The sequence below is a fragment of the Ovis canadensis genome, chromosome X, assembly GCF_042477335.2.
Source record: "Ovis canadensis isolate MfBH-ARS-UI-01 breed Bighorn chromosome X, ARS-UI_OviCan_v2, whole genome shotgun sequence".
NCBI lineage: Eukaryota > Metazoa > Chordata > Mammalia > Artiodactyla > Bovidae > Ovis > Ovis canadensis.
In genome coordinates this window covers 134,063,861-134,091,579 of record NC_091727.1, presented here as the reverse complement: position 1 = coordinate 134,091,579, position 27,719 = coordinate 134,063,861, and the positions used below count along the sequence as shown (strand labels likewise).

At 37.6% G+C, this 27,719-nt stretch overlaps 1 protein-coding gene across 10 annotated transcripts in view; it reads right to left on the bottom strand.

The window, feature by feature from the left end:
• Positions 1-2,021: 2,021 nt before the first annotated feature.
• PWWP3B (PWWP domain containing 3B) overlaps positions 2,022-27,719 on the bottom strand; it is a 32,280-nt gene continuing 6,582 nt past the window's right edge. Inside the window, exons 4-9 of one of the 10 annotated variants that reach the window (XM_070291007.1) lie at positions 26,180-26,308; positions 25,364-25,462; positions 23,785-23,977; positions 9,445-9,576; positions 6,957-7,035; positions 2,022-5,945 (exon numbers count right to left, since the gene is read on the bottom strand). In XM_070291007.1, coding sequence (XP_070147108.1) covers positions 3,636-5,720 — 2,085 coding nt within the window. In that variant the 5' untranslated portion in view covers positions 5,721-5,945; positions 6,957-7,035; positions 9,445-9,576; ... (1 more) ...; positions 25,364-25,462; positions 26,180-26,308 and the 3' untranslated portion in view covers positions 2,022-3,635. Of the gene's footprint in view, positions 5,946-6,956; positions 7,036-9,444; positions 9,577-23,784; positions 23,978-25,363; positions 25,463-26,179; positions 26,314-27,719 lie in introns of all 10 variants that reach the window. The other 9 variants (XM_070291006.1, XM_070291010.1, XM_070291008.1 and 6 more) reach the window with 9 other exon arrangements.

Genomic DNA, 27,719 nt, shown 5'->3' with positions numbered 1-27,719 from the left:
TCTCCCTTACTTCAATATATGCCACAATATAAAAAACATCCTAAGAGCTATTTAGGTGCCTTTCCTTTATCCCAACGTGCAATCCCTGGTAGCTCAGACGGTAAAGCATTTGCCTACAATGCCAGAGACCTGGGTTTGATCCCTGGGTCAGGAAGATCCCCTGGAGAAGGAAATGTCAACCCACTCAAGTATTCTTGTCTGGGAAATCCCACGGACTGAGGAGCCTGGTAGGCTACAGTCCATGGGGTTGCAAAGAGTCGGACACGACTGAGCAACTTCACTTTCACTTTCTTTCACTTTCCTTTACCCCAAACCAGACACCCAGGAACTCACAAATATGGGGAATCTTTGGGCTCTGTTTTTCAAATAGAGACAGTCTATAATGTTAAGAAATATTTCCCACTATTATGATGAAGCGTATCACTATTATGAGGAAGAAGTGATCTAAGATGACTAAGGTAAAAAGCAAGAGAGTTCCAGAAAAACATCTATTTCTGCTTTATTGACTATGCCAAAGCCTTTGACTGTGTGGATCACAATAAACTGTGGAAAATTCTGAAAGAGATAGGAATACGAGACCGCCTAACCTGCCTCTTGAGAAAGCTATATGCAGGTCAGGAAGCAACAGTTAGAACTGGACATGGAACAATAGACTGGTTCCAAATAGGAAAAGGAGTACCTCAAGGCTGTATATTGTCACCCTGCTTATTTAACTTCTATGCAGAGTACATCATGAGAAACGCTGGGGTGGAGGAAGCACAAGCTGGAATTGCTGGAAGAAATATCAATCACCTCAGATATGCAGATGACACCACCCTCATGGCAGAAAGTGAAGAGGAACTAAAAAGCCTCTTGATGAAAGTGAAAGAGGAAAGTGAAAAAGTTGGCTTAAAACTCAACATTCAGAAAACGAAGATCATGGCATCTGGTCCCATCACTTCATGAGAAATAGATGGGGAAACAGTGGAAACAGTGTCAGACTTTATTTTTCTGGGCTCCAAAATCACTGCAGATGATGACTGCAGCCATGAAATTAAAAGACTCTTACTCCTTGGAAGGGAAGTTATGACCAACCCAGATAGCATATTCAAAAGCAGAGACATTACTTTGCCAACAAATGTCCGTCTAGTCAAGGCTATGGTTTTTCCAGTAGTCATGTATGGATGTGAGAGTTGGACTGTGAAGAAAGCTGAGCGCCGAAGAATTGATGCTGTTGAACTGTGGTGTTGGAGGACTCTTGAGAGTCCCGTGGACTGCAAGGAGATCCAACCAGTCCATTCTAAAGGAGATCAGCCCTGGGATTCCTTTGGAAGGAATGATGCTGAAGCTGAAACTTCAGTACTTTGGCCACCTCATGGGAAGTGTTGACTCATTGGAAAAGACTTTGATGCTGGGAGGGATTGGGGTCAGGAGGAGAAGGGGACGATGGAGGATGGGATGGCTGGATGGCATCACCGATTCAATGGACGTGAGTTTGAGTGAACTCTGGGGGTTGGTGATGGACAGGGAGGCCTGTGTGCTGGGATTCATGGGATTGCAGAGTCGGACACAGCTGAGCGACTGAACTGAACTGAAGGTCATCTGGTTCACTTTAAATCTGGCATCTTAAATACCCAGAGCAGAGCTTTAAACCACACATTGCTTTTTTTCTGACTCACAAGCGTATGACTAAATGAATGAATAAATAAACTAGGTAGTAAAGAAAATATGAGAACCAAGGAGATAGAGTTAGCTCCACTGAGAAAACAGAAGGTGGGTAATATATTATATGCAAAGGAACACAATATTATAGAGCAAATACAGTGTGTGTTTTCCCAGGATATAAGGCCCACATATACTGTGGTGATGGTCTGTTGTCAAATGATCCTCAGGATCATGAGTAAACGATGTGGATTGGTTCAGGCTGTACGCCCGAGGAGTCTTGGTCATTGTCAGGCAGGAGACAGGGTCTAGAAAAGGTTCTGTGGAATCTGAAGCTTATATACTTTTGAAGGTTTTCTTTTAAAATAACACAAAATCAATCACAACAGTGAGTATTTATTTAGAATGACAGATAATGTATAACAGCATTAAAATTATGACAACTGCAATAAGCAAAAATTCCAAACAAATCATATGTGTGTGTGTGCATGTATGCAGAGACACCACTTTTGTAGCTGCACAATCTGAAGTATGGTGAAGTGAACATCCAAGGTGAAAGGTATAATAGTTTTATTGAAAAGCAAAACATCAAATTTCTGCAATTTTTACATAAACACAAGGCCATGTGAACACATAACAAAACCCCAGGAGTGACATTTGTCTCACTTTGAAAAATGCAGACAGGTTCATATTAAGCCTTTAGGATTTAATTTTACATCAAGTTTTTAAAATAAAATAGCTCTCAATATTTATTCTAAAAGTCTTGTTTCAAGTTAGAATAAATGGTTTATTGACTTCAGACTTTAACTTTCAATTGTGTATTTTTAAACATGTTGGGATAATTGTCATATTTGTCCAAACAGAGACTTTTTATGTGACCCATTTCCAAGTTCACAGATTCTGGTCCATCTATTCTTTCTAGTAATGTGGAATGATTTACCAGTTGGAATTTATATTATTGAAAGCAACTGGAACTACTGTACAAACAAGCCAGATGATAAAAAAAAATGCTTGGTTTGAAGCAAGCAAGTCTGTATTTGGAAATACAAGATTCAGAACAAAGTGCTTGCATTTTCTACAGTTTATATCAAATGAGGTGGGCTCTTAAGCAGTCAGTCTGGACTCATACATCTAGAGTAGCCAGACCATGAATACAATGATTCTACTGCCTTCTATATGTGGTCAGAAGGCTATATTAAGATACAGCCAATGTTAGTTATGAAGGCAAGCGAAAGCCTGTCTGTTTTAAGAAACTGTTCTGGCTATTGAACAATAGACACTCCCACACATGGAACTTCATGGAACTGTAGAATGAATAATCCTGTTCAAGGCTGCCGAAATTCTTTCCTGCATGCTGTGATGTTATTCACACACACACCGACTGCATGCAGATAATCCATTTACTTTATTTTTGAAGTCCAGATTGTTTTCTTGCAAAAGCAATTGCACTCAGTTGTAATATATAGCAAAGCATCTCTATCTTTGGTTCTATATCTCAGAGATATTTTTCCAAAAATAAATAAGCTTGGCAGGAAAAATAATTCAGCTATCTTAAGAGAAAGTCTAATATTTTATAAAAATTAAGCAAAAATATATGATTGATGCTTTTTTCTAATTATCTTGCTTAATATCTCATACCGGTGCAACTTTAATATTAAAACAATTGCGCACACTATATTTAACTATACAGCATAGACACAAAAATGTCAAAAAACAAAATAGTACTCTCCTTTATTAATCATATTGGAATTATGCTTTCTAAAAATGCACAGGAAAGTAGAACTGCTGGAATATGTTAATAATTTGATGTTGAAGAATTGAAAGAAAAGGAAATGAAGATGCAGAACAGGTCATAGATTCTAGATATTGCAAAAAGAAGGGAACATATCACCTAAAGTCTCCCATTTCTGGAAAAAATATGTTAGAATAATTCAGAGATTTTTCTTTTAAGCTAGAATCTATGGAAGCTCCCTGTTACTGGACCCTCAGAAGATTTAATGATCTTCCTTTGTTAACGGTTTCCGCCTCTTTTCAAACAAGATTTTTGAATCAAATAATTCTCTTTCCCTGTATCCTAGAGATGGCCCCTTCAGATACTTTGCTTCTGCTGCCTGGTAATCTAATCCATCAACAGCAGAAATTGAACAGATGATTGCTTCTGGCAGAAGAACTTCCAGGATAAATTTAATTTTATCATCTCTTATCCGAGTCAGCATTTTTTCATCTATTTGTTTGTAGACTTCTTGCAAATATTTCACCACCTCATCCAACTGATCTTCATCTTCAAAGTATGTTTCAATACAGGGTGTGAATCTATGTGCATTCAAGAATGATTTCAGCCACCTGGACCCTTTTGTGCCATTTAAAATGGCTAAGAGATGGCTCTCTGTTCCCTTTGCATTCACGATGAAGTCCACTAGGTTCTTGTTGGCTCGGTCCCGAGCAGACTTCATTCGGTCTGGAAGAATTTTCTGGAAGGACATTTTCTTGGTCTGGGAAATCACAGACATTGATCTCCCAGTATTTTCATTTTGAAGCTTTGGAAATAAATTCCTGAAGGTATCCTGTTTGATTATTTTCCTAACTGGATAACTAATGTCAGCAGCGTAATACTCAAAAAATGAGCCGGCAAAAGAACCACAACCTAATCTAACTCTGTAGTCACAAATAAGTGAGATGCACCAGTCAATACTTTCACTGTATTCCTCCCTGGCTTTCTCCACTAGTGCCTGCTTCTCTTTACAGTCAAATTTCTTTAACCTTCTAAAAGGCACTCTAACGCCTCTCTTTTCAGGATTCATATTTGCCTCAACAAAAATCACACTTGCTTTTCTCTCTTTTCGCCTGATGCTTTTTATCACTGATGGCCAAAATGGGTATTTTTGATACTTAAACCAGACAATCATCCCTGTTTCAAATGAACGTTGCTCATAATGAAAAAGGAAACGGGGAAGTTCTTCATCTTCTTCATCGTCATCTAATATGGATGCAGCAATCGAACTTGCACGTGCTGACTTGTCAGAAGCTTGAAATTCTTCCTCAAATTCTTCAAAATCCAGTCTCTGAAGATTTATTTCATTACTCCCGAGGAGTGAATAATCCCCGGAATGGCTAGAGGCACTAAATGAAACCTGATGTTCCCGTGAAGAAGGCTGAGGGGATGCCTCAGCACCCATCTCTGATTCCACAGTAGGTTGATTCTGGCTGGCAACTGAGCATGGATCAGAGGGACCCTCTCCAGGATCATCAATATTCTCTGAGAGGGCAGAGCATTCAGAGGAAGTGGCTGGGGCCTCTGGGTAGATGTCTTCTGGATCCTCTTTTAAAGCTTTGGGCACAATGAAGCCATCTGATGGTAAAGTTGAACTGAATTTTTCTTCTTTAACATACACATCTTCCTCTTTAATTGTGGAAAGCAAAGGCAAAATTGAGAGGTCAATCTTTTTCTTGCTCTCTTTTTCATCCTCATCTTCTGAAAGTGAAGGGAAAGTCTGGCACCAGCTGAGGTTTTGTGATGATTTTGTTTCCATTTCATCTGGAATACTATCAATCATTGCATGCACCTGTGATTTATCATCATACAGGGAATCATCACTCTCTGATGATACTAACAGGGTTGTTGAATTTTCATTTTCCTCCAGACACTTTGGTAAGTCTCCTTCTCCTTCATGCTTCCGATACTTTTTACGAGGGGGTGAATCAGATGGCTTTTGTGGTATGTTTTGAGACAGTATAGTGGTCTCTTCCTCATCTGAACTGCTTACTTGAATCAAATTTGTTCTCGCATTCAGAATATCTAGCGCCATTTTTAGTGACCTGGCATAGGCTGTTTCCTCTCCAGGTGGGTCACTGACCTCTGACTGTGTGGCTAGTGAGGAGGCAATAGCTTCAACTTGAGATTTAGTTAGGATCTTTGTTTCTGTGCTTTCCATTTGAATTTTTTCATCCAGTGAGAGTATTTGAACTTCCAGGAAAAATACCTTTTTTCTCTTACTATTTGATGAAGCCTCAGATCTGGACAAAACTTTTGCTGGCCACAACTGGTCTTGCCAATTGCATAAGACATACTCAGCATCCATTATGATTTAGATTTATGTGCCAAGAGGTTAATATCAGAGATTTACGTGTCTGGCTATTCTCGTTACTATGAAGGAAGTCCCTACCACAAACAATACTTTGACCAATGCCCCTTTTAGAACTACAAAGAGTTACAAAGTGTTTATAGCTTGTGTGGCCTGTTCTCCTCCAGCTGAACTTCCCAAGGATGCTTGAACACGTTGTTTGAATGGACAATATGGAAGATACTGAAATAGCAAAAAGGAAAAGAAGAGTATCAGCAAATGAAATCATTTTGCCAAAGTAGGTGAGCAATTGCAAATAGAGAAGAGACAGATGAAAGGACAATGCTCAGTGGGGCATCAGATGGAGGAGGAAAATGCAGAATAATATGAGGTGCAGGATAAGAACTGGAAAAGTGTTTTTATAACATCTCACAGAACTTACTTTCATTATTGCACATGATTATTAAAATGTGACTCTATGTGCATGATGACAGAAGTGGTGTGTCAGGAACTCTATGTATTAAACATGTTTGGGACTGGTGCTCCTAATGTTATACCTAGAGAAGCAGGACTCTGAACTTGGTGTGCATCCAACTCATCTGGAGAATTATTAAAACTAGATTTCTAGGCCCTATCCTGAGAATTGTATTCAGATGCTCTGGACAGGATCCAAAGTTTTGTACTTCTAATAAGTTATCAAGTGATGCTGAGGCTACTTGTCTAAGAACACTCTGGAAGCACTGTTCTAGCTAAACACAGAGCTTTATAATTTTTAAGCTGTAAATGCTTCCCTATCTACCCAAAGCAGGCAGACAAAGATAATAAGGTCTGTATCTCTTGAACCTAGACCACAACACAATGACCTTGTGAATAGCCTGAGCTTAAAAGGCAGAGATTCAGAATGGCTGCCAGGTTCACATATTGGATGGGGTAATTATCAAGGATTTTTTGAGAGTCAGGTGGCTGGCTAGGACTTCAGGTGAAATCTGATTAGTCTCTGGCATGAATTCTTCATAGAAGTTTGGCACCTGAGATTCCTCCCCCAAAGTAGAAGCTATTACTTTTAATTACAAAACATTACAGAACAGGGAGCAAAATGAATTACATCTTAAATTCTCATCCTAACATGATTTTAATATGAAATGTAGTTTTTAATATTGCTAAGGCTTTAGAGAAAAAAGCAAAATAAATTATACCCTGCGTTCTCAACATGTTTTTAACGTGAAGTATTTTGCAAAATGAAAAGAGCCTTACCCAATGTCACGTGGATCAGGAAGGGTCTGGCTCTGTGATCTGGCTGTCTGGATTCTTACTCCAAAAGGAGACAGGCTGTCTAAAAGGAAACAGGGAATTAAATTAAGTGGCCAAGGCATAAAGAAACTTTTCTACCAAAACTTGAGCACACATGTCATTTGGAAACAGAGGAATGAAATGAAATCTTATCTATGATGTCGATGTCTATTATCCTCCTTGTTTATATTATTTTAACTTCTCTCTCAGTGATACAGTTATGATATCTGGTTCATGCTTAAATCATATTTCTCAGGAAAAGTGTGAGGCAAAGACAAGAAAGGGAAGCAACAATTGCCTTGTGTCTACTATGCCCTTCCCTGATGGCTCAGAGGATAAAGAATCTGCCTGCAATGGAGACATAGGAGACAAGGAATCGATCCCAGGGGAAAATACCCTGGAGAAGGAAATGGCAACCCATTCCATTAGTCTTTCCTGAAAAATCCCATGGACAGAGGAACCTGGTCGCAAAGAGTCAGACATGACTGAGCGACTAAACACATAACACACTACTATGAACAAGACTACAGGTTTTGTTTGAATCCTCAAATCAACCACTATGTGAGTTTTTCGTCCTTTACACATATAATTTTTTTCAACAGAATTTTATTCTACATGCTGTCTCACAGTTCACTCATACAAAATACGTTTCATTGCTTTATTGTCCACTTCATAAAAATGGTTGCCTGGAGAAAATGTAGGAAATTTGGCCGCCGCCATCTTGTGACCAGAAGCAGAACTGCAGATTTTGCAGGCGCTACATGCAGAGCTAAGTTCAGATTTTTCTTATGAGAGAAGGATGGGAACTACATTTAGCCAGCCAGGAGTCTTTCCAGGCTTATAGAACTTTCTAATGTCAAGGGGTTTGCTGTGTAGGATAAGAGGATCATAATGTCTTCAACTATAATCTTTCTGGTTATAAAACATGCAGAAGCTTATTAAAAATCAAAAAGATGCAAAAAGATGTAGGTAAAACTAAGTACAAGCTTCTATATAAATAATCTGAATATTTTCCATTTTCCAGACTTTTTTTACATGTATAGATAAATGCATACCATTTCAAAACAACATCAGATCTCAATAAGAACAGTCTGAACATTATTCTACCTAAGTGTTTTTCACATGGTTTACGAATTACTTTAAATGAGTTTTTTTCTCGCATTTGTAACATTTTATCTCAGTATTTCTCCTGATGATGTAAACAAGTAAATGTGTAAGAATATATTAATACTCTAAAATTAGACGGCAGTAAAGCTAGTCCTGTCTGTCCAACTACACAAATAAATATTCATGTTAATAGTATGGCAGGTATGTTTTCCCAGAATTGGCTGCATGAACTATATAGTAGCATATATATGTTCTGCTAACACACATATTTAATTTTGTGAGATAATGCTACAATTGTATGCTACAATTTACTTTTTTCACTTTATTTCTCAGACATTTCAAATCTCTACATATCGAGATTTACGTTTTTATTTTCCAGACACATAGTATTCCACTGTATGAATGCACCATGGCCTATAATATTTTTTAAAACTGCTAACAGAAATAAACCAAATCCTCTGTCTCAGTCTTAAAAAAACTTTAAAGATACAGAAAATGGTTATTGCTGACCACAGCTATACCTGTGATCTGAAAGAATGAGTTGCAAGGAAGATACAGAGAGGGCTGTAGCCAACACAGCAACCAGGCTACGCACTTGATTAGGTCCAGGAAAATTTCCACTATTGTCCAAAGATGGGGGGTTATGTCTGCATGTCTCTGTTGTGTCTGTGAATCCTTACGTGTTTGAAGCAAACTGGATATGCTGTCAGCTTCATTTTTCTTTCATGATTGTAAAAGTAATCATGGGGAGATGCTGATATTGGCTAAGAATTAATATTAAAATAGTAACGACTATCCAGAAATGCTGAATAACATGGGAGCTTAGTTTCTCCCAGATTTTTTAAATCATGTGAATATACATGCATATATATGTGAAAGTGTCTTCACTCAGATACATACTTGTTCCCCTTTCCATGTTCATGTACAGGGGACACACACATAGTCTATGTGCCAATCAAATTATAGAAGTATTCCCCTCATGCTGCCAAACATTTTTATCCTCATTTTCTGTGTAAATTAGTAAATGCTTAAACATTCAAACAGTAACAGAATGTCTAGCAATATGAACACGGAATGCCAAGTCAATACATTAGCATGAATGCCTGTGCTGCACTGAAGTCAATGTAGAGGCTGTAATCTGATCACTCCTTCTTACACTTGTAGACTTTTAAAGGATTGGGAGATACACAAATTCCAAAGGATTAATTCTTTCAAAATGCCAACAGTTATCTCAAATCCACACACCTTTCCCACCACTTTGAGACCACTGTTCCTATTTCTCTCATCTTCATCCTAGGTTCCTGAGAAATCCCTATAAAATACCTAGATTTAAGACAGCCATTACCTTGAAGCTTCTTGTCAGCTGTAGCCTGGTGAAATGCTGCTCCTCCCCCAAGACTGGCCAGGTACAGCTCACTCTGAAGCTTCTCAGAGAATGCTGTGCCCCCTCCCTGTGATGAAGACAGATGGTCTTTCTCTGAATTAGGAGAGGGAGAATTGCCAAATTAAATAGCTGAAGTATAAAAGGGTAGAAATGTTCCTTTTTAAAGAACTTGAAAGTGAATTAGCAACAAGTGTCTGTTTAATTTCCCTTACTTAGGGTGGTGATTTCTTGAAAAAAAAAAAAAAAAGGTATAAATCACTTTACTTTAAAAAAGGGTCTGATTTAAACTACTTCACCATGGTTTTTTTTTTTTTTTTTCCTTGCCTTCTCTGCATCTTACCTTGGTAGGTCAATTTAAAACCCAGCTGGTCATGCTTCATTAAAATAGTTCACTAAGGATGTTTATTTGGATCGCACTAAAACTGTACACCGTTTTAGGGAACATGACTTGTAATTTTTAAATCTGTTTTCAGGACATGGTATGTCTCTCCTTTTATTCAGTTCTTTTCTTAAATGCTTCAGAAATTTCTAGATATATCTTCAAGGGAACATGGGTATTTCTGACCAGAGGCTGGAAATCACTGGTTTGCAGGCAAATGCCCATTTCATATACCCTAATCAATAACTGGCAAATCCTCCTTCTTATATTTTATTAGTATTTTTCATTCACACAAATCAATGTGGGGAAAATTAATTTTTAAAAATTTGCATGTATTTGTTTTTCTGTATGTCTGAAACATATCTTGCACATTTTGTTCATTAAAATTCCCCTGTGTTAGATTAAAATTCAGCTGATTTAACTTAGAAAGCTAATTTAAAATATTGCTAGGGATAATTTTGGAAATGAAAATATTTGGGAATGAAGTGTTTTGCCTTCTGTATTATCTAATACATATTTATATATAAATTTATTGTTATATATTTTATTTTATATAAAGTTTATTTATATAAACTAAATAAACACACACTATATATATGTAGTAAAAGTAAACTAATACATTAAGAGAATGACTACATGCTCCTGATTAATTTAGAACCCAATTCAACATCTAGAAATACACATACTTAACAAATGTCTGACAGCATTCAATGTGTAAGCCACTTTCAACTCCAGAATGTGAGATGTAAAGGGACACAAGATATGATGGGTTGTGAAGACCTCAGTTCTAGGGTTCTCCCAAACTTTGGATGATGTTAGGTATCCCTCTGACAAAGTAGCCAAGGCCTTAGTTTTCTGTGGTTGGTGAGTATCTACAGTAAGTTCTACTTTATTTCTTTTTTAGAGATGTCTAGAAAACACTTTTATTAGTCTTGACTAGGTATCTATGGAAACAACTCTATATTAGCACTCAAAATACATAAACATTTTTTGTTGTTAAGTGTACAATATAGTGGTTCACAGGCTCCCTGGTGGCTCAGCTGGTAAAGAATCTGCCTGCAATGTGGGAGACCTGGGTTCAGTCCCTGGGTTGGGAAGATCCCCTGGAGAAGGGAAAGGCTTCTCACTCTAGTATTCTGGCCTGGAGAATTCCATGGACTGTATAATCCATGGGGTCTCAAAGAGCTGGACACGACTGAGCAACTTTCACACATAGTGGTTCACAATTTTAAAGATTATACTCCATCTACAGTTATTATAAAATACTGGCTATATTCCTTCTGTTGTACAATAGTCCTTGTAGCTTATTTTATACATAGTAGTTTATACCTCATAATCCCCTACTCCTATACTGCCCCTTCCCACTTCTCTATTTCCAGTAGTAATCATTAGTTTGTTCTCTGTATCTTGTGAGTCTGCTTCATTTTTGTTATATTTACTAGTTTGTGGTATTTTTTAGATTCTGCATGTAAGTGATATTATACAGTATTTGTCTTTCATTTAGCATGAAGTGAAGTGAAGGGAAGTCGCTCAGTTGTGTCCGACTCTTTGTGACCCCATGGACTGTAGCCTACCAGGCTCCTCTGTCCATGGGATTTTCCAGGCAATAGTCCTGGAGTGGGTTGCCATTTCCTTCTCCAGGGGATCTTCCCAACCCAGGGACCGAACCTGGGTCTCCCGCACTGTAGACAGATGCTTTACCATCTGAGCAACCAGGGAAGTCCCATACCATATGACTCAGTAGTTCTACTCTTGTGTATGTATCCAAAAAACAAAAAAAAAAAAAACCACTAATTTGAAAAGATACATGCACTCCAGTGTTTGTAGCAGCAGCATTATTTACTATTGCCAATATATGAGTGCAACCTAACTGTACGTAACAGATAAATGGATAAAGAAGGTGTGGTATATATACAATGAAATACTACTCAGCCATAAAAAAGAGTAAAATTTTCATTATACATATACCACACCTTCTTTATCCATTTAACTTTTCAAACTAGTGGTTTTGTTTTGTTTGTTTGTTTGTTTGTTTTTTGGATATATACACAGGAGTAGAACTACTGGGTCATATGGTACTTCTATTTTTAGTTATTTTGAGAAACTGCCATACTGTTTTCCAAAGAGACTACACTAGTTTACATTCCCACCAACAGTATACAAGGGTTTTCTTTTTTCCACATCCTCATCAAAATTTGTTGTGTTCTTTTTTGATAATAGCAATTCTGATAGGTGTGAGGTGGTATCTCATTGTGATAATTTGGGGGATGCAGTGTTTTATTTGGCCTCTGTATTAAATATGTAAATGTATATAAATATATATATTTATATATAAATTTTATTTTATATACTTTATTTTATATATAAATGTGTTTGTATGTAAAACCACCTCTAAGTAAGCATTAATATTAGAAAATATGTGATAATAATGAGGCTAATCCCCAGGCTAGTATTTTATTGATGGCTCTAATGATTACAGTATGTAATCTTTTGTACTGTGCTGCTGATGCTGCTGCTGCTAAGTCGCTTCAGTCGTCTCCGACTCTGTGCGACCCCATAGACGGCAGCCCACCAGGCTCCCCCGTCCCTGGGGGGACGGACAAGAACACTGGAGTGGGTTGCCATTTCCTTCTCCAATGCGTGAAAGTGAAAAATGAAAGTGAAGTCACTCAGTCGTGTCTGACTTGTAGCAACCCCATGGACGGCAGCCCACCAGGCTTCTCCATCCATGGGATTTTCCAGGCAAGAGTGCTGGAGTGGGGTGCCATTGCCTTCTCTGTTTGTATTATAAACCACCCCTAAATCTCAGAGGCTCAGCCCCAAAAGAGTTTCTAATGCTGATGTCAAAGTTCAACAGAGGTTATCAAGCGGCCAGAGAGGGAGAGGAGTCTCCATTCTAAGCAGGCATTAAAAGACTCAAAACTTCCTCCATTCTATGACCCTACCATCTTCTTTGGCCTTTAAGTCCTCCACAGTCTTTGCACCTCACTAACGAGAGTCACAAAAGAGTCAGACATGACTTAAAAGTGACTAAACAACAACTACAAAGGATCTCATGAAGATGGCCATTGGAGAATCCCAGGAAAGGTTTCAGAGGCCAGGACCGGCAAATATCACTATTGGCCACAGTCAACTAGATAAAACGTTAAAGAGACTGGGGAATGTAGTCTCCTTATGACTCAGGAGGAAAATGAAACACAACTTGGTGAACAGGTAGCATTCTCTCTGCCAGAGGAAGTTTTCCCTTTCCATCTTTTATGAACTTTTGTTGTTTGATTAATGTTTTTTTCCTTTTCTTTTCTTTTTCGGCTGTGTATCATATTTATAAAGACCAGGGCAGACATTTCTATTTGCCCACCCTACAATCACTTTTTGCATTCTTTGTCATTAACAGAACTCCAGTTGCATTCAAGGTGGCAGTGTAAACTCTTAAAATATTTTTTTCCCCACAAACCTCCAAATAAGCCCTGGACACAAGATGGAATTCTTGCCGAAGAATGTAAGCAGAAATAGTTGTGAAGATTCTAGAGAAGGTACCTCCAAAGGGGAAAACTGTCTTCTTGGGCTTTTTCTTTTTCCCTCACTTTCCCTCTTTCTCTTACTCCCCATTAGAGTTTGACCACAACAGGATTCAGACAGCCATTCTGGACCAAGAAGTGATTTAGAAAAAGGATGCAACTCATTAGGGATGAAAGATCCTGAATCCCTGAATAATGGGTCCATCCCATTCCAATCACTTTAACCCAGTGGAACAATACGTTTCTATCTTACCTAGGCCACTGTGTTTTCTAGTCTTTAGTAGTAGGAAAAAAAGTTGATCTTATATATGTTTACCAACAAAAATAATAATATTATTATAGAATTAATCTTTTCAAAGCTTTCAAATTATTATTACATAAAGAGGATTACCAGGTTAGTATAAATATGAATTTATTTAAATGAAGAGATATATTCAATTATATATTTTACAAATAATATTTCTCATTCTGTCTTCTCATTTCACACGTTTTAGAAAAGTCAAGTGCACACAAAATATGGTCATTACATTAAAATTATACTCTTCTGTGTTTATTTTTTCTATTTTCTATATTGCATGCTCAGTCACTAAGTCATGTCTGACTCTTGGCAACCCCATGAACTGTATCCTGCCAGGCTCCTCTGTCCATGAAATTTTCCAGGCAAGAATACTAGAGTGGGTTGCCATATCCTTCTCCAGGGGATCTTTTTAACCCAGAGATTGAACCTACATTTCCTGTGTCACCTGAAATGGCAGGGACAGATTCTTTACCACTGAGCTACTTGGGTTAAATCAGAAAATACTACAACACCTCACCATTTTTCAAACAAAATACAAAGGAAAAGATTAACTCCTTGGATAATATTTTATGTTTCTTTGTTCTATAGAAGGAGTGGGAGAAGAAGGATAACCAATAATAATTAATGCTACTACTACTACTACTATTAATGAAGATATAGAGTAACTACAGATATAATAATATCTAACATCTATAGTTTTTCATGTGCCAGGTATTGTTCCCAGTACTTGACATATTATTTTATTGAATTATTAGATGGCTATTTCAGGTAGGAGAGTCCCATGCCCGAGTCATTCTGCATAACATGAGTAGTAATATTACTAATAATACGACAAAGCATGACAGAGACCACAGATGTTTTCTTACCATGTGCCAGGCACTCTGCCAAGTGCTCTGTTTATGCCATCTCCCTCTGTTCTCACAAAATCTTGTTAGGTGGGCATTCTGAGTATTACCACTTTATAGATGAGGCATAAGAGAGGTTAATTAACTTTTACAAGGATACCTAGAGACTACTGGGCACACGGGATTGGAATCCAGGTACTTTGACTCTCAGAGTCCATGCTTTTAATCACTAAAACACACTGAACCTACCTCATCCAAATGAAGAATGCTCTATAAACGTCGACTGGATGAATGGTGAATTAATCAGTGAATTTGAAATAGCTATGTACTAGAAATCATGGAAACTTAATAGAGAATCCTGTATCTAATTTAACATAAATTAGTCTTTTATAACATAATTATAAGAGTGAGTGACATCCCATCACTTTTGCCATAGTCTACTGATTGGAAGCAAGTCATAGGTTCTGGCCATACTTAAGCGGAAGGAATCACATAAGGGGGTGGGTCACTTAGGGTGTGCCCACCACAATACTGTATGATTCCACTCATGCGACATTTTCAGAAAGAGGAAAACACAGTGACATGATCAGTGGCTGTCAGGGATTACAGGTAGATGGAGGGTGTGACTACACATGGTTGGCACAGAAAGTTGTCAGGGTGATAGAATCTTCTACATCCTGGCTGTGACAGTGATTTTATGAATTTACACATGTGTAAAATCCAAAGAAGTGTATACAAAAAATCATGTATTGTGTATGATGCTTTAAGTATGATTTTAACATATATAAAAACATATATGATTATAACATATATAACAAATAAAAATTTAAGTGGAAAAATTTAATAATTATTGTATAAAAATAAACTATTTATAAAAATATGCCTTAGAAATATGCTTCTTCCTGAAGCAGATTTCATAACAAAGAAAACAAAAATAACACCCATACACATATTATTAGAAAGCATCAGTTCCATTTTGACTTAAGATACAATAAGCCATAAGAGAATGTCACCCATAATTTAATGATAAAAAATGTAAGTAATCCACAAAACCATAATATCCCTTGAGCTCATCACAGAACTGAGGTAAAATGAATTCCAAAGGGTAACCAGCCCCTTTTGCAAAGCATGGAGACAGAAGTAGCTGTCATGCAAGCAAGTTTAAAAAAAAAAAGTCAGCTGAACACTTAATGAATTTTTTAAAATCTTAAACTCTTAATGGGCTAGTGTCTCAGTAGTTTGGAATATGTGGCACCAAAGACACTTATACATTCACTGCCAAGTTATTTTTCAGTCCTTAACCAGAAGCACACAAACATGACTGTGGACAATGCAGGAGACCCAAAGAGCCCATGTCAGTGGCTCAGGTATGCAGCAGGCAATCAACTGTTGCTGGCAGACAGACATGAAACCCCACACACTTACACAAACCCTTCTATGATGGGGAGCAAAAGTCTTAAGCCACCAGGGAAAAATCAAAAGCCACCTTCCCAGGAAAGGGAAGATAGGAAACCCTTCTATCCCCAAGACAAAGGCAGAAATCCATAGCTGCTGGGGAGCAGTCAAAGCAAAAAACCTCTGCCCTTGAGGAGGAGCAAGAAACCTTTGAATTCAGGATTCTCTATGAATAAAAAGCAGTGGTCAGCTACTGCTGAGGAAGGGGCAAGATATCAACCTTAGATCCCTGGTTGCTCAGATGATAAAGAATCTATCTGCAATGCAGGAGACCTGGGTTCAATCCCTGGGTCGGGAAGATCCCTTGGAAAAGGGAATGGCAATCTAACTCCAGTATTCTTGCCTGGAGAATTCCATGGACAGAGAAGCCTGGTGGATTACATAGCCCATGGGGTCACAAAGAGTCAGACATGACTGAGTGACTAACACTAGATATAAATCAGAGGTTAGCTGCCATTTGGAGAGGAAAGAATGCTGAGAAAAGTGCAACCATCAGATCTAGCTACACAGATCCTCCCTAAAGCTGAAGCTGGACCAAAAAAAAAAAAAACCAACAAACAAACAAAGAACACTCCCTGCCTCACCAGGAACCTAGCATCTAACAATAACAGCAGCTCACTGCTGGAAAACAGGCAAGGGCATGAAGAGAGACACCACCCTCCCCAACATGTGGCACAGATGTAAAGGAACTATTGAAAATTTAGAATTGAAAAAGACCACTGAGAAAAAGCCTCTGGCATTCAGGCTGCACTCTAAGCAAAAAGTTTGTTATGCAAGTCAGATGGTAATGAAATGAGAAAAGGAGGACACAATCTCCAGCTTATTTTATGATACCAGTATTAACCTCATACTAGAGGAAAAAGTATAAAAGGAAAGAAAATTACAGATCAATTGTGCCTCAGAAACAAAGACACAAATCCAATGATACAGATACAGAAATGATATAGAATTACATAGAAAATGATTATAAAATCATTATGGATAAACCATAAGGATAAAATATTATGACTAAATGGTGTTTATCTTGGAAGTGTAAGGATGGTTATACATTTGCCAATAAATCAATGTAATTCACCATATCAACAGACTAAATAAAGAATATTAGAGGTCCTCTCAACTGATGCAGAAAAGCATTTGACATAATTCCACAGACATTCATGATAAAAAAATGTTGGCATACCAGTAATTAAAGGGATCTCCTCAACTTGATCAAGGGCATCTACAAAAGAGCCTGAAGTTAAAATCCTACTTAATAGTGAAATATGGAATGTTTTTCCCCTAAAATTAGGAACAAGGATGTCTGCTTTCAACACTTATATTCTACATTATATTAGAGATCCTAAACAATAAATAGCAACTGAAAAATAAAGACATGCAGAATGAAAAGGAAGAAATAAAGCTGTTTTTAATTGCAGACAACATGATAATCTATGCAGAAAATCCCAATGAATTTAACAAAAGAAAACAAAAGCTACTAAGCCTAATACTTGTTTATCAATATCATCAGCTATAAGGCCAACATAATTTATTTCTATAGAATAAAAATTAGAAGTTGAAAGTTAACAAAATACCATTTGTAATATCAAACCCAAAGAAATACTAAGTTAGAATAAATCTAACAAATATGTGCATGATTTGCACACTGAAGACTTTAAAAATGGTAAGAGAAATTAAGGAAGAGCTGAATAAATGGAGAAAGATATCAAGTTCATTGACTAAAAGATGAACTATTTCTAGGCTGTAACTTCTCCCCAAACATATCTATAGAATCATTGCAATTTCAATCAAAATCTCAGCAGGCTTTATGTAGAAACTGAGAAGGTATCTCTAAGATGTATATGGAAAAGCAAAGGAACTAGGAGAACAACCAGAGTAATTTTGAGAAGAAAACACAAAGTAGGAAGACTTACACTACCTGATTTAAAAACTACAGTAAACAAAACAGTGTATTGAATGGCACAGGATAGACATATAGATAAATAAAATAGAAACAGACCAGCAAATATGGTCTATGACAACGATAATTAAATGGAGAAGTAATGGTCTTTCCAACAAATAATGGCATAAAATTAGACATTATATGCAAGAATGTTCACCCTGAACCCTTAGATAAGACCATACACAAAAATTAGCTCAAAATGAATTAGCTCAAATGGAATTTTCCAGGCAAGAATACTGGAGTGGGTTGCCATGCCCTCCTTCAAGGGATCTTCCTGACCCAGGGATCAGACCCGTGTATCCTGCATCACAGGCGGATTCCTTATTGTTGAGCCACTGGGGAAGGCCTCTGGAATGTATACAACAACTTTAATCATAATCAGCAAAAACTATAAATCTACTGGTGAGTGAATATATAAGTTGTAAAATAACAGAATACCTGTAAGCCAATTTAAGAAATAAACCTCTGATACATGTACCAACATGAGTAAATTATCAGAAACATTATGGTAAGTGAAAGAAATAGATGCAAAAGGGTAGATATTATATAATTCCACTTATATGATATTCTGGAAAATGAAAACTATAGGGACAGAAATCGGACAAGTGGTTGCTAGGAACTGGGGTAGAGAGAGAGTATTGACTACAGTGAGGCAGTAAGGAACATTTTGAAGTAATGGAACTATTCTATAGCCTGACTGTACTGGTTATTATATGACTGTATATGTTTGTCAAAACTCACTGAATTGCATACCAAAAAGACTGAATTTAACTCTATGTAAACTACACCTTAATAAATCTGAGTCTTAAAAAGGTGTCCAATCAGAATATAACCTATATAACAAGTTGATGTTTTACAGTGAGCATAATGGGAATATATATAGGAATTTTGTTTGTACTTTGGTCAATGATTACCTAAAGAGGTTGTGAGTACCACAGGTATGTGTAAAAATATCCTCTGTAGTGTATAAAGAACATATTAAATATTCTATTTGTTTAACCTCTTTAAGTGATTTTTTTGTTATGCTTACTTAGCTTAGCATCTTTATTTTAAATTTTTTTTTGTTATTTTAATTTTTCCAGATTTTATTTTACAATACTATATTTGTTTTGCCATACATCAACATGAATCCGCCACAGGTGTACACGTGTTCCCAATCCTGAACCCCCCTCCCACTGGAAGAATGGCATTGAAACATGTATAATATCCTATTTTTTTTAATTTTTATACTGAAATACAGCTGATTTACCCCCTGGAAGAGGAAATGGTGACCTACTCCAGTATTCCTGCCTGGAAAATCCCATGAAAAAAGGAGCCTGGCAGGTTACAGTTCATGGGGTCACAAAGAGTCGGACACGACTGAGCACACAGTTGATTTACAATGTTGTGTTAGTTTCAGGGGTACAGCAAAGTGATTCAGTTATACATATAATGTATGCATTCTTTTTCAGATGCTCTTCCCTTATAGATTACTGAAGAATACTGAGTAGAGATCCATGTTCTATACAGCAGGTCCTTTGTTGATTATCTATTAGTATATACAGTAGTGTGTATATGTAAATTCCAAACTCCTAAGGTACCCCTTCCCCACCTTTGCCCTTTGTTTACCATATATTTGTATTTAAAGTCTGTGAGTCTGTTTCTGATTTGTATATATGTTCACTTGTATTATTTTAAAAGATTCTACATATAAGTGATATCATATGATATTTGTCTAAATTACTTCATTTAGTACGATAATCTCTAGGTTCATCCATGCTGCTGCAAATGGCATTATTGCATTCTTTCCAATGGTGAGTAATAATCCATTGTATATAGGGACTGCATCTTCTTTATTCATCCCTCTGTCAACGGACATTTAGGTTGCTTCCATGTGTTAACTAATTTTTATTAACTTCTATCTTTATATTTGCCTTAAAAATGTTGTTGGGTACCTGACTTTTGATGCAGTTCTGTAACTCTTTGCACAAATTCAAATCTCCACTAAGTATCTCTTTCATTGAAGTTAGTTAACACAAGACAAATGTCAAGACTCTGGAGGACACCAGTACTCTACAGCTTGTGAAATTTATCCTTATTGGCAGTCTTTAACTCCACTGACATTCTGGCATGCCATTCAACCATATGAACAGAAGGAAAGGAAGGAACAGAAGCCAAAGTGCTATAATCTGGAGACAGAGGTCTGGTTAAGAATACATCCCCAGTGAGAAAGTGGAAGCCAAATAACATATGAGAGACAGAATGGCTATAGAATGAACAGATGTCAATATTTTTTAGTTTATAAGGTCCATGTAAAAGAGTAGAAATGGTACATTTGGAATACTACCAAATACCACAAGGGGGCCATGAGCACAGGTAAAGCAAGATATTTTAGATTCTAAATGGATATTCAAAATACTGAATGACTGCTAAGGCACAGGCACAAAGAGTTGCAACTGTCTGTAAACAAAGTTAAGTTCTTATTATTAATATTCACTGGCAGAAAGTGAAGAAGAACTAAAGAGCCTCTTGATGAAAGTGAAAGAGGAGAGTGAAAAAGTTGGCTTAAAGCTCAACGTTCAGAAAACGAAGATCATGGCATCTGGTCCCATCACTTCATGGGAAATAGATGGAGAAACAGTGTCAGACTTTATTTTTGGGGGCTCCAAAATCACTGCAGATGGTGATTGCAGCCATGAAATTAAAAGACACTTACTCCTTGGAAGGAAAGTTATGACCAGCCTAGACTGCATAATAAAAAGCATAGACATTACTTTGCCAACAAAGGTCCGTCTAGTCAAGGCTATGGTTTTTCCAGTGGTCATGTATAGATGTGAGAGTTGGACTATAAAGAAAGCTGAGCGCCGAGGAATTGATGCTGTTGAACTGTGGTGTTGGAGAAGACTCTTGAGAGTCCCATGGACTGCAAGGAGATCCAACCAGTCCATTCTGAAGGAGATCAACCCTGGGATTTCTTTGGAAGGAATGATGCTAAAGCTGAAACTTCAATACTTTGGCCACCTGATGCGAAGAGCTGACTCATTGGAAAAGACCCTGATGCTGGGAAAGATTGAGGGCAGGAGGAGAAGGGGACAAGAGAGGATGAGATGGTTGGATGGCATCACCGACTCGATGGACATAGGTTTGGGTGGACTCCAGGAGTTGGTGATGGACAGGGAGTCCTGGCGTGCTGCAGTTCATGGGGTGGCAAAGAATCGGACATGACTGAGCAACTGAACTGAACTGAACTGGTCAAATGCCAGTCCACCTAAAGGGGAAGGACATCAGAAGAAAACTCACTAAGGGTGAGCATTTCAGGTATGAAAAAGGCAAGCCAGACAGAAAATCACTGCCAGGGCCAAAGGGACATGATAATTTCTGGTCAAATGTATGTAAACATGATAGGAAAAAAAAGAAAAAAAGACCAACCAGTGACCTAGAGATCACAAAAATATAAACTTGCCATGTTTGGAGAATTTTTTATTTCCCGAGTAACGCAAAAACTTAACAAAGTGCCCATGGATGATGCTACTAGGAATTCAAAAATTAGGATGATGGGATGGAAAACATTAAAAGAAATGAAATGAAAGAAAGATAGATGAGGACCCCACAATGTAATAATCACAGCACACAGCAAATAAATTTTATTACTCTCTCAGTATTTAAGCAGATAAACTAGGCTGCAGTGCTCTACACAGGATTATCAAGCAAAGAGAAAGACCTTCATTGGATTTGCCTTGGTGGATTTAAAGATAAAGGGAATTCCCTTCTTACTGCGATCCCCACCCCCATCATCCTCTGAGAATCCATAGTAAAAGAAAGATCCAGGCTGGACCAAATTCATTCCTGTCAGCACTCTGAATAAAGGTACTTATCAGTTCTTTACTGAGGAGATATGAGAGACTGTTAAAGATATACTCTCTAAACTTCAGAGTTTCTCAGACAAGTGTTATGGCAAGGTTGTTATGTGTTGCTGCTGCTGCTGCTAAGTCGCTTCAGTCGTGTCCGACTCTGTGCGACCCCATAGACGGCAGCCCGCCAGGCTCCCCCGTCCCTGGGATTCTCCAGGCAAGAACACTGGAGTGGGTTGCCATTTCCTTCTCCAATGCATGAAGGTGAAAAGAGAAAGTGAAGTTGCTCAGTCGTGTCTGACTCTTAGCGACCCCATGGACTGCAGCCTACCAGGCTCCTCCGCCCATGGGATTTTCCAGGCAAGAGTACTGGACTGGGGTGCCAACGCCTTCTCCTGTTATGTGTTAGAAGTTCTCAAACATATTCAGGCATGGGTTTGGGACTGAGTTCTAACTTTAATAGCTCACCAAAGAAACCACTGGTACTACCATATATTAAAACAGATTACAAGGTTAAAATAATTTGTAAAAGATCGGTTAACAGTCTAAGTGCATAGCAAGAAGTAGATATGAACATAAGGAGGAAGGGGAAAAAATGTTCAAAATGAGCCACTGATGATCTGAATGTGCATGTGATTGATTGGTACATCTAGATATAAACTGGAAATCAACCAGTGAACTCCGAATCATCTAGAAAAATCTTTAGGTCATTGGTCTGTGTGCCTGGTTAACCACAAAAACAGTAATTTTAGAGGCATCTATTGCTTAGGTCTGGGGCTTTCCAGGTGGTTCAGTGCTAAAGAACTCACCAGCCAGTGCAGGAGATGCAGAAGATAGGGGTTAGATTCCTGGGTGGGGAAGATCCCCTGGAGAAGGAAATGGCAGCCTGCTCCAATATTCTTGCCTGGAAAATTCCATGGACAGAGGAGCCTGGTGGGCTACAGTCCATATGTCACAAAGAGTTGGACACGACTGAGTGCCTGAGCACACAAAGGCACATACATTGCCTTAGGGCTACTAACTAGTTTCCTCCGTCTGTGCTTATACATATCCTCCTGAAAACTTGCAAGGAAGCTTAAACAAACAATTCTGAATGAGCGATATTCACTTAAAGAAAAAGGAAAGAGAATAAGCAAAGGGGTTTTCCCTGTCAAAGGAGAAGGAAGGTGGAAAATAAAAATAGAGCAAACAAAAAGATGAATAAATACTGGGCACCAAAGAAACATACTGTGGTTGGGGAAAATAACAATATAAGAAAAGAGAAATAGCTCTATAATGCCCCTGTATTTAGGCATATTATAGCTATTAAATATAAAGAATGAATGAGTGTGTGATGACAGGAGCTTCAGGAAGGGGAGTGTTGAACAATGAAATGCATCAGGGACACCATTGCTTTTACAGGGTGTTTTGAAATTTTGGGACCTCGAGGTTTATTCTAAGGTAATCTTTTAATTTTTTAAAGATATCATACTGCCCTATCTACCCAAGGCAGCCAGACACAGATCCTGAGGTTTGTGTCTCTTGCATTCAGACAACAGCACAATGATCTCATTAAGAGGATGAGCTTAGGAATCAGATATTTGGAATGACTGTCATGGCTATTTATTGGACAGGGTGGTTTTTAAGAATTTATTGAGAGTCAGACAGCTGGCTGAAACCTACAAGTCTTCCATAAGTAGACATCATCATACTCATTTGCAGAACTTCTTCTTCTTCTTCTTCTTTTTTTTTTTTTTTTAAAAAGAAGATACCTACTTTAACTTCAAAGCACAGAAATATTCTACCTGGTATCAATCTCAGCCAGCAGCTCTCCTCAGATGGCCACCACAGGCCTTGGGGGACACAAGGGTGTTATGACCTGGACTGGGGCTGTGTCATTTGTATAATTTCCTTACAGGAGTTTAATATGTCTAATTCTTTACTGAATATAATTTGTGATTTTTCATTTAAAACATGGTCACTGAACAGAATCAAAACAAACTGCACTCCATATTCTCAATTTAACCATGTTTTAACAAGAGATGTGCAGAGTCTTACCCAATGTCACATGGACCATGCAGAGTTGCCCCTGTGATCCCGTTGTTTTTATTCTCACTCTAGCTGCTTGTCCACCTCAGGGCCGTCTCCTTGCTCAGCACTTCTGTGGTTGCGCTGCTCTTCTGGGGTTCAATTGGTGTCACAGATTCCTGAAGATTCCCCAGGTCTTGTGCATCTCAGATATTAAGGTAAGCTGTCCAAAAGGAGACAGGGAAGCAAATCTATTAAATGGAAAAGATGTAAAGAAGCTTCCCTACCAAAACTTTAGCAGGCATGCGCTTCTGAAACAAGAATGATATAAAATATCAACTGTGATGTAGAGGCCTTGTTTATTTTCCTTCTTGTTCTTGGTATTTGAAATGTTCTCTGTGACACAGTTATGTTATTAGGTTGATACTAAAATCATCTCCCCAAAAAAAAAATCATCTCCCTCATGAAAACTGTGCTTTGGGGGCAGGAAAGAAGGAAAGTAACAACTGCATTATCCTTTTCTATAGGCCAAATCTGTGTAGCTCTCTCTCTCTTGTTTTTTTTTTTTTTTTGGTTTTTTTTTTTTGCTTTGAGTTCTCACATCAGTCCTCAGGTGGGGCTTTGTCTTCCAGACACATACAATTTTTTCAGTGAAACTAAAACCAAATTCTACAAGCTGTCTTGTAGTCTGCTAATATAAAATACGTTTCACAGCTTTGTTTGCTCACTTCAAAAAATTAGTTGCCTGGAGAAAATCTAGAAAATCCTGGAAGCGCCATCTTGTGAGCAGTACCAGAGTTGCATCCTGTTACTACTAGATCTTTAGAGCAAAAGGGTGGGAACTTATATCCTGGCAAGCCAGCAGTTTTCTCAGGCTTCTAGGATATACCATACTAAAATTTAGAGTTTCGTTATGCATCACAAAAAATGGAATGCTAATGCATTTAGTTGCAATGGTCTGACAAAAATATGCATGGTTACTGAAAAGTGAAAAGATATGATTTTTAAAAGAAAGTACAATTCTGTAAAAATAATCAATATCATTGTTTTCTGAATTATCTTTCAATATCTTTATATATATATGTGTGTGTGTGTGAATACATATTACTTTAAAACCAGCTTTTTACTGTGCTCAAGCACAGTTTGAAAAATTTTCCTTATAAATATTTCCAAAGTGATTTTGTTTGAATCACTTCAAATGTAATTTCCCCCTAATTTATAACATTTTACCTGAAACTCTTTTTCTGATATTGTTAAAAAATGTTTTTTAATAGAGAGAGTAAGGACTGTACTGTCTCTCAAACTATACAAATAATCCCATTTAGTGAAGGTACCCTTCTATTTTTCCTGATGTTACACATATTGTATTAACACAGTCCTCTATCTTTAAATGACATAGTATGGTGTTTGCCATTCTGCGATTTTCATTTGCACCTAATACTACTTTTCAGACATCTTTTCAAATCACAACATGCTCATACTTCTGTCAGCTATAAAATGTTCAATGTAACTGTATGAATGTACCATGTCACATATTTTGTAAATGGCTAGTAGAAACAATCCAACTTTAAAGATAAGGAAAAATGGTTATTGCTGACCGTGGTCATACCTGTTGTCTGAAAGAATGAGTTGCAAGGAGGACACAGACAGGGCTGTAGTCAACACAGCAATCAGGCTACGCACTTGATCAGGTCCAGGAAAATTTCAACTATCGGCAAAAGATGGGGGGGGGTTAGTTATGGCTGCATGTCTGTGTGTTTATGAATGATTATGTGTCTAAAACAAAGGTGTACAAATTTGTTTCAGTATCATTTTTCTCTACTTTTTAAAAAATCATTTATCAATGATAAAAATGATCATGGAATAAAACAGTTCTAAAAATGCTGAAACTGGTTAAATATGTATTTTGAAATCCCCAGTAATCTGAATACTCCAGAGATGCTGACTATTAACATGGAAATCTAGTTACTAATAACACGTTTTTTTAAAACAAATTGTTGATCACTCAACAGCATATCTGAATCCTTTCCATGTTCCTTGTACATTTATATTTTACATGTCAAGCACTTTTTATGGTTACATTTTTCCTGTCAGTTATTTCTGTAGAATAATAAACACTTCAATAAAATCTGTACCAAAGATAGAAACATGGAATGCCATGTAAAAAAATTAACATGAACAGCATGCCTCACTGAAGTCTTAATTTAGATGCGGTAATCTGATCACCCATTCCCACACTGTGGACTTCAAAAAATATCGGAGAAACTGAATTTTCAAGGGATTGATTCTGTCACAGTAACGGGAATTTCCCCCCAAATATATTCTATTCCCACCCCTCCCAGGCAACAGCCTCTATTTTCTTCCACCGTAACACTAAAGCCCAAAGAAATCCCCAGAAAAAAACTAGCTTTAAGACAGCCATTACCTTGAAGCTTCTTGTCAGCTGCAGCCTCGTGAAATGCAGCCCCTCCCCCAAGAGTGGCCAGGCACAGCTCAAATCCAAGCTTCTCAGAGGATGCTCCGCCCCCTCCCTGTGATGGGGAAAGGAGGGGGCCTTTCCTCAATTAGAGGGAGGAGAATAGCCAAGTTAACTGAAATTCACTTAAAGGAGAAAAACGTTCATTTCTAAAGGACTTGAAAGAGAAATGGCAACTTGTGTCTCTCATTTCCATTCAAACCACAAGGGTAGATGACTTCCTAAAGGGAAACAGCAAATCCCTTTATCATATAGTAAAGATCCAGCTGAAAATATCTCTTACATATTTTCCTGCCCTTTCTGTTCACATTTTTACAAAAGATTTTAAGACTCAACTGGTCATGGTCCACTAAAAAGACCTGCTAAGTCCTTGCTTGTGATTACAGTGAATGAATACACTGTTTTGTGGAGAATTAAAACTGTACAGTGTTAATTCTTCTGGCCCTGGGACATGATATGTTTCTCTGTTACTCAGTTTCTCTCATTCATGCTTCAGAAAGTTTCAGCGTTTTTCAAGTCAAGTCATTTTTTAAACATAAACATCTACCAAAATCCTTAATGAAGAGAGAGATGAGAAATATATCTCTGAACATACTAAAACTGAAAAAGAAAAACAACTATTTATGGTTTAAAAACACTATAAAGCAAGTTGAAAACACAAGAATAAATTTGACAAACTGGTTCTGAATCAAAAAATAGCCCTAAAGTAGCTCTTATATATTAATAAGGAAAAGAGTGAAGTTTAAAAAAATGAGCAAGAGACATAAATAGACAATTCACAATGTTCTGAGGGAAAAATTCTTACCCAATATTAACTTCCCTGTGACCAAGCTCATACAGTGCAACTACAGGGACCTCTGTCCTTCCCATATAGTTGCAAACCTCCAGGCTGTTTGGTAAAATTGTTTAAATTTGCTGTTTTAAAGTCCACTTGCCTCAATAATCAATGCCCTGCAGCTTACTTTCACCTTGTACAAAAGCTGATGTTTAGGCTTCTATCTGCAACTCCATTTGTTTTATATCAGTTTGTTCAATTTGTTCAGCAGAGAAAGGGGATATGCTGTTCAATGGGGCTCCTCAAAACTCAAATATCCAAAATGAAAATTAAAACTAAACAATCCATAAAGATATTCACCTTCCCTAATAAAGAAATGCAAATGTAAACAGCAATGAAATTTAAATTTCACTTGTAATGAAGTGGGGGAAAAATGATTCAATGGAGAGTTGAAAACAGAAAATGGGTACTCTTGCTCATGGGCAAGGTCACAAAGCTGGGAAGAGGGCAAAAGAAAATTAAGGCAAAAGTCTTAGAGACTTCCCTGTTGGTCAGTGATTAAGATGTCACCTTTCAATTCAGGGGGATACAGGTTTGAGGGCTTCCCTAGTGGCTCAGATGGTAAAGAATCCACAGTGCAGGAGACCTGGGTCTATCCCTGGGTTGGGAAGATCCCCTGGAGAAGGAAATGGCAACCCACTCCAGTATGGTTGC